Here is a 12,684-nt window from a genome sequence, read left to right as displayed (position 1 = left end):
CTGTCTCTGTAAAATGTATTTTTTGTCTCTCATTTCTTTCAGCTGAACTAAAGTTGATGTTTTGGTTACTCGTTTCAGAGAGTGAGTTCTACTCTTTAAAAAAACAGATAAAAAGTTGTGATTTTTTAGAAGTGGAGAGAAGTAAACAATTTGCAAAAAATAAACAGCAAAATTTCACAGTTCAGTCTTAGGAAAGATAGCTGCAAAACTGTAAAAGAAGAAATGCGACTTTATGCAGGATCTGACTAAGAATTTATGATATGGACCACTGAACTCATCTTTTGTCATTTATCTCTGTAAACCTGTGAGATTTCATGGAAGATAGTTAGTCAAATGAGGAGCCAAGATGAATCAATGGATATAATTTATTTAGACTTTAAAAAGGCTTTTGATGATAAAGTCCTCAGCAAGAGGCTATTAAGGAAAGTTAGTAACCATATGGTGAAAGATAAAGTCCTGCCATGGATTAAAAAGTGGTTAAGAGATAAGATAAAAAGACTGGAAATAAATGGATAATTCTCCCTGGAAAGAGGTTAATAGCAAGGTGCCCCTTCATTAGCAATCGATATCTTGGTTAACCTGTTTTTGCAGATCATTAATAGTAACGTACATAGTTTGCAGATAAAAATATTCAGACTAGTGAAGAAAAAATATCACTAGGGCTGAAGTTAAAAGGCATTTGGGCAACTCAAGTGTAGATGAAATTTGCCAAAGGTAGTAAATGCAAAGCAAAGCCTGCTGGAAGGAAGGGTTCAAATTGCTTTTGGATGCTGCTATGTTCCAAATGACTTGCAATGTCTATGGACAGCTTATTGAAGGCAGCTGTTAATGTGCATCGTAAAGAAGGAAAGACAAACAGATACAGTGGTTCCATTGTATGGTGCTCCCAGGAACAAAGCAATTTATGGCAGTGAATAACTTCAAACTGGCAGAGCCCATTAAGGTCTGTAGGGAACAATTTTGCATGGGCAGGGAGATGGACAAGCTGAGAAGAGATCATAAAGAATTTTTGGACTGTTGGGATTTATCAGAAAATGCAGATACATCAAGACAGAAATTTAATATGGAAGTGTACCAGGATTGGTGAACTTCTGTAGGAAATGTTTCCAAAGGACAGAATGCAATGAGAATGAGAGAGGAATTTTTTTTTTTGTCAGAATGAAAATGTGTGTTCAAGATACATTATCCCAACTCAATATTCCAATAGTTAGGGTCAACGCCTAGACAGCCATAGATCTTGGATCATGGGCATCATGAGTGTTCCTGGAGCAAAGACCTGACTCCTACTTTTCGTCCATGAGTGTCCTGCCCACTGGGTTATCAAGGTGATCTCTCTCAAGACTCATAAATACTTACAAGTGAATTATCCAACAGGAGAGAATGTGAGACTCTTTCCAAGGACAGCCAAAGGTGGATAGCGTCCAAAATTGGGACCTATCCACCATCAGAAAGTAGGGATCCATATTCAAGTTTCTGCTTTGTTTGCTTCAGAGCAGGGGTCTCAACTTGGGCAAGTGCTCTGATTATTACTGTCCTTCTGGGTTTGGTGTGCAAATAAATATATGCATCTTTTGTTTATGATTTCAAGTATTCCAGCACATTTTGGCAAAGAAAAGAAAAACACTAATTGCATAGCTCTTGTCTTTCAGTTTATCATCTGACCCTACAGACTGGACAAAGAGAAGAAAATTTCCCCTTAGCCAGCAATGTAGTATTGTACATCTTGGTGCATTAAACCAGTCTGCATTTTCCCTAAAGATTCAGCACAGTAAGAGCTCACTGCTACAATCTTACAAGTAAGACCACTTAGCTATTCAGTAATATAGTAGTTATTTGCAGCAGTTATCTAGTTGTTGCCAGTTTCAGCCTGGTAGTTTCTGTATTTTTAATGCTTTTGAATTACATGGTTATAGCAGCTGTATTGGAGTAAGCAAAGGCAGAGGACTGGATATGCATAAGACTACAATTGTTTCTTGATCCCTCATGTAAAACCTGGGTAAACTGGTTTTGTGCAGAAGATCTTAAAGGTTTGGGAGGAAAAAAAGAATCCTATATTCGGGCTGTTAATTGGATAGAAGTGCATAAATAGTTTGCAATTGCTATATGGATTGATGGATTGTAATACTAACCAGAAAGTATGAACACAATAGAAGAGAATTCAAACTGTACATTTAAATAACAGTAAATCTAAATACAGTATATACCCTAAAACGTTATGTATGATGATACAGCAGGACATATCTAGTGTCAGCATCAGACACTGAAGTGTTCCACAAAGGGGAAAAGTAGCTGTTCTATTTGTCTGCTCTTCATGCAAACATCTCTAATTTTCTGTGCCCCATCTCCTGTAACTGGACAGTGCTCGCTGAGCTGACCCAAAAGACTAGCTGATTTCTTCAAGTATCAGACATTGAATCTGACTTCAAAACGCATTCAAGTAGTGAGCTCATTCAGGGAAAGACAGGTGCGAAATAGCATGTATTCATCACTTACCTGAGTTTTGCCAAAGCTCGTCTTCAGTGCAAAAAATGACAAAGATTCTGCGTATTATTCTAAACAAAATACATTTCCCACCTCCTATCTTAATGTCAGTCTAGAATTGTATCTGGAAAACATGCCGGAAATTTCAGTGCAAAGAATTTATAATAGTATTCTGCAGCATTCAGTTCTGGGCAATGCCAAGAAAACACAATGGGAACAAAACAGCAACAAAACACTTCAAACCCAAATGCTTATCATATGAGAATTTGAAATGTGTTTGTTAGTTCTTGTCTAGCCAGAAGCAGTTTGACTACACTTAATACAAACTGCTGTATACAGTTTTCTGTTGCAGTGCTGGGTAGTTTACCTGGTCTGTGTTTAGAAACTGACCTGATTTTAGCCTCTGGACTAAGAATAGAGGCAAACCCTTTTACACAGGACAAAAATACATGGTTGTCAGCCAATTCACAGGCTAGTGCTCAGAAACATTTCTGTACCTCTCCACTGCCACAGTGCTGTAACTTCACCCCTTTAGAGCACCTCTTTTTAAAAAGCTCCCAAAACAACAATTCTTCAACTTTTCCTCATGCTAAAGTTCTTCAACTCTTTCTCATACTTAAATCAGTTGGCAAATGAGAAACAAAACTTAAAACATCCAGATGGATTAGCATCCCCAACATGATGCAGACTGAGAATGTTTGTTCACTCAGTTACATGATACGGTGACAGAGCTAGGACAGGACAGAACCCTAGGGTCCTCATTTTATACCAAGCTGTCTTTTAAAGTCAACGTGACTTACTAAAACCACTATGAAAATACTTTGTAAAGCAGATTTGATTATGCTACAACAAAGGAAGGATAGCCACATCATGCAGGAACACCTTTAGCCGCGCAAATGGAGATAGCAGAAGGAAAATGCTGCAACGGGCTCAATCCATTGGACTGATCCCACGTCTACTGTCAGATACTTGGGAGACGCTCAAGTCTCAGGAGGGAGAATGGAGTTTGCTAAGAGCAGGATAGAGGGAGGCATCAATGTAGTACTAAGCTGAGAACCTTCTGATCACCCTCAGAAGCTATCAGGTTCTCAGAGCCATCAACTCAAGCGTGTGCTTCCTGTACCAAACATGCTAATAACGTCTCTTTACTGGATGTCATGCTAGGGCTTATCTCACACATCTGACATTTCTGGAGCAGCCCATTCTGGGAGGGTTTCTGGCATTAAGTTGACATTTGTAGAGGTAGGACTTGTTGCCAGGGAGAGAGCTGGATCCCCTTCCTGCTTACGTGCTGTCTTAGGTATGAAGCATGGCACTGCCAACACGCTCCTGACAAGTCTGAGGAGAGCTTGCTGTGCCACTGGGCTGTAGAATAACCTAATTCCACGCAATACTGGAAGAGCCCCTGTTCTGTAGATGCAGTCTCTCCTCAAATGTTAATGTTAAGAAGTAGAGAGTTAAAGAGTTCTCACAATGAAAAGAGAGAGAATCTTGCATGTAGCAGTTTTATTACTTTCCAGTTACACAGAAAAACTTAACCCTGTGTGCTTGAACACTCATCTTCATGTCTGGTTCACATCCTGTTCACCAATTCTTATTAAGCCCATCTAAAACACTTTATTTTTCACAAAGACCGTGCCAAGGTATTACAAATCTGTGAAACACATTTCTAGTGGCTGTTTTTTTAAAGAAGCATAGGCTGATTCCCAGTACTGAAGTCACAATCACAAAGATGCTGCACATCTTACCTAAAAACATGGCATCATGTAATCTTCATCTCTAAACATATTTTTTCTGACCAATGAAAAACTGTATTGCCTCTGTGTGCTACATCAGATGTACAGATCGGAAGGACATAACACACAGTTTTCTGCTCACTTCAGTCAACCTACCAGAGGAATATTTTGCAAGTTTCAGTAATTCTCCTACATAATTGAATACATGAAAATTACATGGGTAGTATTTGTTTTATCTATGTTCTTGGAAGGAGCTTTCATAGTAATTCCAAGCATAATGTAGTGTTTTAAAGATTAACGATAATAAATTTACTTTTTTCTGGTACGTATTACAAATATTTAACAAATCTCCTTTAGGGATTCCTGGAATTTTAACATGTTGTCTCCTAACAAAACTCTCTATTTTCCAATTTTAAAATTCCAGAAATTGAATTTAATTGGCAAAACATATTTTAAAATTACTTCACTTAGTTTAAATGTTCATAGGTACTTCTATTTTTCATAAAGAATTAACTCCCAAATGGTTAAGACTTTACATTCAGAGACAGCTGTAATAAAGACTTCAAGAATTCCGTTTCCTGGCTATGTGTTTAAAATTCTCAGCTAACAAGCAGGAGAGAGGCTGCTAGGAATGCTTACAGATGTCTGATTTTACAAGGTTTGGGGTTGTTGATTTTGTTGTGCTTTTTTGTTTTTTTGGTTTTTTTGCCAAAGTGCTTTAGTCTAATGTTATTTACTGTTTATGGAAGTTGTTTGTCATTTAAGACATGAAGTGGCCACTCCCCCAAAAGAAAGACTCAAGTTACGATCCGTTATTTCATTTTTGATTGTTTTTCTTTGTAATAGGTGGGAAAGTGGATCCTGGATAAAAGTCCTGCCCAAGATAAGACTTGAAGCTGAAGACTCCAATTATCTATAAATCAATTGTATTTGCTGCAGAGAAGGAGAAAAAGGAGGGAAGAGTGAGACAGACAGAAAAACAGAGACAGAGGACATGCCAAGTGGAATACTTGATACCTGTCCTAAACCAAATTTCTCTCAGAAGCAACCAGGAGTTACCTAATATCTCAAAAACAAGCTTAGAAGAAACATGTTGCCATTGGTTTTGGCTTAATATTGATTAAAAATAGCTTTATTTTACTTGTTCCGTTAGTATAAAATGTGTAACATCTTACATTATTTCTGAAATGATGGCACTATGTATTCTGAATTATTAAAGGCTACTGTCCAGCTTATGTTCTCACAGATAGGAAGATATGATTGCTGATGACTGTCATCTTTTTCAAAGATTTTTAGAACCAATTCTCTAGTTTTAATACAGAGAAACACAAGTACACTTATTATGCAAACTGACCATTGTACTACTCTGAAGTATTATCCACCGAACACTCCTGAAGCATATTTTACACTGAAACCAGCAATAAACAAATTTCATGCCAAATACTATTTGCACAGTATGATTGCTCCCAAAGTGTAACACCACACAACATCAAATAACTACATTCCTTATTTATTTAAACTATTTTCAAAGAAGTTATATGCAAGAAACCATATGCATCTTTTAATTTGCATATTGCAGTATGCATTAAAATTTAATGAAATCTAGAATAGCTGACTTTCCTCTGAAATGTTCTTCTAGAACATGAAATAGCTGTAACAAATTAGAGGACAAATTAGTTCTGGCACCCGCTTAAAAAAGAGAAAAGATGAAAAGCTTTTAAAGTGATGATATGGAGGAAAAAATTACACTACATCGGCCAAAATGAGCTTCCTATCAGCTTTAAAAGTCCTGAAGTTGTATTTCCAGCAGATAAAAATGTTACCACCTTTTTTCTAGTGCTGATGTGCTTATTTTCCTATTAAGTTACTTGGTAATTAGAAACAAAGTCTGACACATTGTAATCTGTTTATACAATACATTTGAAACTTCTCCAACAGAAATGAAAACACGCTTTAACTAAAGATGCAAAGATTCAAAATATATAAATTAAGTTAAAAATTTAAATTGCATCTACAAACAAATGATTATCCCATTTTAATCGACAAAAAACAATTTAGTCCCATAATATACCACAAAAACTAGCAGATTTTTCCACATTGACCCAGTGGGTTTGTTCTTAATCCTCTCTTCATGAAAAATAGTCTTAAATGTTAGTGGGAAAAAATACGCCCGCTTGCAATATTGTTCAAGGGTGTATTCAAGTATTGTGGCAGTTAGCAAAGAGACCTGTTCCAGTGCTGTAACGACCTGGTAGTATTAAGAGTCCTCCAGGAATTGTAAAAGAGTCCCTTGGGCATACATGGTAATTCAAGAAAGAAAACATTTTTATTTTTTGATTGAGATGTACAGGTATACATAGTAACTTCCTCTGAAGTACATCAAAAGCAACTGAAACATATTTGAGAACTCCTGATTTTGCACTGAAAATAAACCCCAACAGCCCTGTAGAAAATACGCTTAAAGAGAAGTAAAGTGGCAAAGCCAGTCCCAGCAGATCTAATTTGCTTTTCTATTACCCTGAGGTTTTTCAGATGATTACAGGGCTAAAAATCTGTTTCCTTTATTACAGATTCAAGGCAGTCCTTCAGTAGTTTTTCATCTCTACGCTCCAGTTGGGTAGGGCAGAATGAAACCGATTTTAAGCAAAATCACTCCTTCGGAATGAAAGTCACGAATTTCCCTGCCAGAACAAACGAACACAACTTACCTTGGTGTATTTGATTTCAAGGTTGAGAGTGGGAGAAGGCAGCAGATGCAGAGATGCCATCAGAGCTGCAGGATCTGCCTTCACTTCCCCGGGCATCTCAATTTTACTGGAAGTCATAGTCTCGGGGGGGGGGGGGGGGGGGGGGGGGTTACGGCACCGCTGAGCCCCCCGCTCTGACCTGGTGGTGCGCAGTGTTCGGGGCCGGGGTCCCCCCCCTCCGCAGAGCAGCGCGGGCGCCGCTGCTCTCGCCCTCTGTATATAGGCAGGTGTCAAGCCGGGTCTCTTCTCATTGGACATGGGGGCAGAGGCAGGGGGGCAGGTCCGTCCTACCTAGGCCGATAGCGGCTCAGCCCCGCTCACTCCAGCAGCGCGGCCGCGGCGCCCCGCAGCCCCCCGCGCCCCGTCCCGGGGATTCCCCGGGCACCCCGCGGGAGCACGGAGCTGCCGGGAGCGGGTCGCCGCCTGCCTCCCGCCCGAGGAGCGGGACGGGGGAACCCGGTCAGCGCCGGCGGCGGAGCGGGGTTCGCTGGAACTGTCGTGTTCCCCCTCGGCTCCCCCGTGCCGGCGCCGCGCTCGGGAGAGGCCAGCCCCGGCCCCGCACCGCACCGCCCGGGGCATCCCGTGGGGAGCCCCGGCCGCGGCGGGGAGCAGCGCCGGGGGGAGCCTGGGCCCCCCTACGGAAGCCCTGGCGGGGCGGGGGGTCGGGGCCGGGGTCCGGCGCCGCCTCACGGCGCGGCCCGCTCCCCCTCGGACGCGGGGCCGGCGCGCAGCGGGCGGAGCGGGGGCGGCCGGGCAGGGCAGGGCAGGCGGTCCCGCACGGGTCCCAGGCCGAGGCGCGGTGAGGGCACGGGGCTGGCGGGGCGCAGCCTCCGCCCTCGGGGCAGCGCGCCTGACCCCGCCGCGCGGCCACTGCTGCCGCCCGCTCTCCCGGCCGGCGGCTGCCCGCAGCACCTGGCGGCCGCGCTGCCGCCCTATCCCGCTCCCGCCGCGCGCTCCCTCAGCCGCCGGGCGCTGTGCGGCGGGCCCGTCCCCGCCGGCTTTGCCCGCAGCGTGCCCGCCGCTCCCCGCACCGCCTCGCTTTTCCTTTTCCTTTCGCGGCAGCTGACACCGCAGGGGCTGCGCGCCCCCGGCGACAGTGACGGACGGGGCGAACCTCCCCCCCGCACCGGCCCTACCTGCCGCACCGCCCGCGCCGTCCCCGTCCGCCTGCTGCCCCCTGCCGGCCGCGCCGCCGCTGCACGGGGCCCCCCGCCACCGCCGCCTCGCGCCCGCCCCGCGCCTTGCAGGGCCGCCGCGCTCCCCTCGCCGCGCGCCCGCCCCGCGCCCCTCACCTCACGGCCACTCCCCCCCCGCTCCCCCCGGCGACACGGCCGCGGCGTCCCCCGGCGTCCCGGCGGAGAGCTCCGGGCTGGGCGGCTGCCGCCCCCGCTCCCCCCGTGGCAGCGCTCCTCAGCACCGTCCCCGCCGGGCGCCAGCGTCGCCGCCCTCCTGCCGGCCGGCAGTGCTGAGCGCGCCCCTCGCACTGCTCCCCTCCGGCGGCTCCGCCGCGGGGCCGGGAGCGCCCATGGCCGCAAAGTGCGGTTCCTGCTTGTCCAGGGCTTCTCCTCCTCCCTCCGCCGAGCCGCGCCGCACGCCGCTCCTCGCTTCCCCTTGCTAGGTCCCGGTCTTACTGCCTTCTCCCTCTGGCTGCGGGTTCCTCCTCCCTGCCCGGCTGTCGCCCATCTTGCAGTGCTGGGGCACTGCCCCTGCAGCCCCCCCCCCTGCGGCCTGCGGACAGCGAAGGCACCCGCTGCGCCTCTGCTCCCAGACCCCTCTGGGGCAGGACTGCGACGGCGGGGAGCAGGTGCTCGCTGCCAGGGCAAGGCCTGCAGCCCGGCCGTGGCTCGCTCGTTCCGTCCAAGCCCACTCAGGCAACAGCCACCTGTTCCCAGTTAGCATTTCCTGGGGAGCCCGCTCACTGGGAGGCCACGTCGTGCGAGAGTTTGGGCAGGCCGTGCAGTGGGTTGCTGGGGAGGCAGCAGCGAAGCAGAGCCAGGTGCCACTGCTCGCTGTCTGCAGCTCAGCACATGTGCCGCAAGCAGCACGTGTGCGGTGGACATCTGTCCTAGCCGGCTGGGTGGAACAGCAGATGGCTTGAGCCTGTGCCCTGGCTGGGCTGGTGGACATCAGAAATTTATGGTCAAAGCCTTACGCCCTCTCCAGTCAAAACTTCTAAGCAGAAAATATATGAAGCCCAGAATGTTTTTGTTACTTCAGGCAAAATCAATAAAGTTCTGCTTACTGATGCAAACGCTCCCAACATTTTCAAACCGCTCAGATGTCATGCTTTGAAGTTATCACGTTGCAGATAGATAAACAGAGAAAGGATACCAAAGTGTACAGCTGTCTGAAGCTGGCAAAACAAAGCAGCAAGAAGTATAGCACGTGACCTTTTTTATTGACCTATTCAAGAATAAACAGGGGGATCTGGCCATGTTTTGATTTTGTTACATTATCCGCTTGTTGATTCCATAGATACTCCTTGCTCTGTGTTTTACAAGTTCGCACACAATTGAAAAGACTCCCAGCATTCCCGTAGTGTTTGTACAGGAGCACAGGACAAAGGTTGGTTCTGCACAGGCAGGCAGCACAAGATACGGAGTGCCATTTAAGTAATTTCAGGGTTAACATGCATATTTCTGTAAATTTCCAGCTCAATAATGAAGAAGGGGACTGCAGATTTTGCTTTCTCATTTTTTATCCCCAACAGAGGAAATGGATCCATAACACTGTGCTGTAATGTGACATGCAGAGCTGTCAAATTGTGACACTTGGGATGAGTGAGACTTTTAAATGTCAGAAATCCAATTTTTAATGACACACTGGCAACACAGACCTAACACTTCATCACAAGGATGACACCTTCTAAAAGCTATTTTAAAATAAATCAGAGAGGGGATGTGCTCCTTTGGAAGGGGACTGCATTTGAACAGGTTTCAGGAATGAGGAAACTGTAGAACAGTTTCATTATTAAATCAGGTCAATAAAGTTCAGGAGATCTTGGTGAGAAGGGATTCCAGTACATGTGGAGATGCTGTTCAAACCCACATAATCTGGAGCTGCTTAAGTAACCTCCATCAACTACTTGTACAAACCACATTCCTTGTTCGTCTAAACGCAATACAGTTTGCAAAAGCGCATGAAGCCGACCACCTTTAGACCAGTTGCTACCTACACCTCGCTGGCATTCCCCGAGTGGAGGATGGCACTGCACTCACCACACTGCAGGCTCCTGGTCTACAGCCAGCCTCAGAGGGCTCCCCAGAAGGACGCGGTGGCCGTGGGCTGTTGCTCTTCCCGACAGCGAGTGACCAACCGCAGTTGCTCTTCTGCCATCTGGAAAGACAGTGCTGTAGGCCTTAGAGCCAAGACCACGAGTGGGTTCTTGTCAAGTTCAACAGTAGCTTTGCTGAACAGAATTAGGAGCAAGGTCTGTAACGCTGTGCTGGACACACTGATGAATCCAGCTTAGTGAGCTGCTTCCACGAATCAGCACTACCCTGGCCACTTTATGATAGAAAATTGAGTCATGACTTCAAGTCATGCAAGTGAATAGTTAATATTTAGCACAATTTCTTTGTAGAAGGGATTACTAACTAACCTTATTGCCTTGGACATTAGGACAATAACTTAGTAATAACAATGAATATAGAAGTGAACTAATTAATTTGTGAGAGAAAAAAAGTGAGTCCAACAATTGCCAAGAAGAGGAAGAACAGAAACAATACACCAGGTTCAGACTGAGTTCTGCAGTCCCAAAACACCTACATGTGGCAGAGAAACCACTGGTTCTTCTTGCAGTCCTGTAGTTTCTGAGGGTTTTTTTTTGTGAATTGGCAATACTAAATCAACTGGCAATTAAGTCAGACTGGCTTATTTTCTCTCACGCGAAAGGTTTTTAATTAAACTCCTACTTAGACAGCAAATCAGGAAACAAATATGTTCTGTTTCAGACTGCAATGACAAAGATATTACTGTCTTCACACTTCATGAAGAAATGGCTGTCAAAAAAAACTAAGCACAACCAAGTGACTCTGTTTCTTACTTCAGTGTTAGATTTTAGGCTACTACATAGCCAAGATCAAAATCATTCCTGAAGAGTTTTATTTTTATATTTAGATCCATCTGAATTTATAATTTGAAGAAATACCTTTGTTTCATTTACAAGTCTCAATTTCTCCACCCACCCCAGGAACTAGTATTACTTATAGACAAGGACATAGCCATTGCTTAAGCAAACGCCATCTGATGGAAACAGGACCTTTGGTAGCTAGAGAGGGTGCCAAAGACAGAGCTGGGATGTTGAAGACAATACAGATGCAATTAAGGCATTCCTGGGTTGCTCCATCAGAGTACTGGTATTTTTCTGCTCTATACCGCTGTGTCCCCATTGCTCAAAGGAAGGCATAAAACTAGAGGATTGGGTGAAACTGTTTGTGTCTCAAATACCTCTTTTGAGCAGAGCAGCTGTATCATACACTGATACACCACTGAAATGGAGAGTGGCTACAGCAACTCCAACAACACAGAGCTCTTTGTTCTTGCTACTTCAAATCTGTGAATATTTCTTATGCTCCTCAGTGAGCTCCAGACTCTAAGCACCTTGTCACACACAAAGGAACTGAACCACGTCATTCTGTCAGACACTTCCAGTGATTCATTTCAAGATCCACTTCAAAACCTGCCCCCAAATGATTTAAATCTGACCCATAAATTCTTTTTTATATATATTTCTCTCAGCTGTCCCACTACCATCCATTTAGCAAGGATTTCCCTGGTTCCTGATACAAATTCAGTATTGATTGGGAGAGCCTACTCCTCTGTACCCTTTGCCTGCTGCCTCAGTACACGTCTCTTCCTATTTCTTGTGTGCTTTAGAAATTAATTTTGGAAGAGAAATAGGGACCAAAAAGAAACTTCCACCAAGTTATTTTTCAGCTCAGATTTCCATGAAATCTGAACTTCAATTTCGGATAAATACAGTAAAAGCTTCAGCCTCAGATGTCCTATTTTAATTGCCTGCTATTTTCATTATGGACCGTGACGGCAGCAAATGCTCTTCAGGAGATACTTGTATTTTAATTTATCTGCAAACATAAATCACACATTATAGCACTTTTTTCCTCTAGGTTAATTGAATCAATTCTCCAAATGTCTCTAAGACTGATCATTTGAAAGAGGCTCAGTGTCTGAAATGTCTTAAGAATTATGGCCCTTGATTGTGTGCAGGGTGGTATCAGTCCTTACTCCAGACAAAGATATTTTATACATAGAAGTTAAAAATACTGTTATACATACAAGCAATATTATCTATAAAGCAACACCCACAATACTGTTATGATCCTGCAAAATACTATTTCTGAAGTTTTTCAAATATCTCAGTGAATTCACTGTCTTAATATTATAAATCTTATTAACAATTGTTTAAGAATTAATCTGTATGTATTTCAAGTTCTAAAGAAACAGAAGAAAATCTGCTTTTATCTTCCTGATTTCTACATTATCTTTAAAATAAAATATTAAATAAATGCTGATATCAAGAACAACCATTTTTATTACTGAATATCCAGGAATGGCTAATGAAGTAAACTTAGTTTAACATGATTTTTACTAAAAATGAGTCAAACAGCTCAGTTTTCTTATCTGTTGTATTGGCCATTTTATGCCCAGTAGAACTGTCAATTGCTGCTATGGTAAATTCCATCCTAAACTGAAACTCA

The 12,684-nt window shown here is 44.2% G+C and overlaps 1 protein-coding gene across 3 annotated transcripts in view; it reads right to left on the bottom strand.

Moving 5' to 3' along the window:
- The window catches only part of ALDH1A2 (aldehyde dehydrogenase 1 family member A2), a 60,470-nt gene extending 50,268 nt beyond the window's left edge, over positions 1-10,202 (bottom strand). The window contains exon 1 of one of the 3 annotated variants that reach the window (XM_075431852.1): positions 10,183-10,202. Coding sequence is in view for 1 of the 3 variants with exons in the window: in XM_009935684.2 (XP_009933986.1) it covers positions 6,926-7,042 (117 nt within the window). In the remaining 2 variants the exon portion in view is untranslated. Of the gene's footprint in view, positions 1-6,925; positions 7,067-8,100; positions 8,121-10,182 lie in introns of those variants that run through there. The other 2 variants (XM_075431853.1, XM_009935684.2) reach the window with 2 other exon arrangements.
- Between the last annotated feature and the right edge of the window lie 2,482 nt (positions 10,203-12,684).

Source organism: Opisthocomus hoazin, chromosome 10 (assembly GCF_030867145.1).
Source record: "Opisthocomus hoazin isolate bOpiHoa1 chromosome 10, bOpiHoa1.hap1, whole genome shotgun sequence".
NCBI lineage: Eukaryota > Metazoa > Chordata > Aves > Opisthocomiformes > Opisthocomidae > Opisthocomus > Opisthocomus hoazin.
This window is presented reverse-complemented; position numbering and strand designations above follow the sequence as displayed.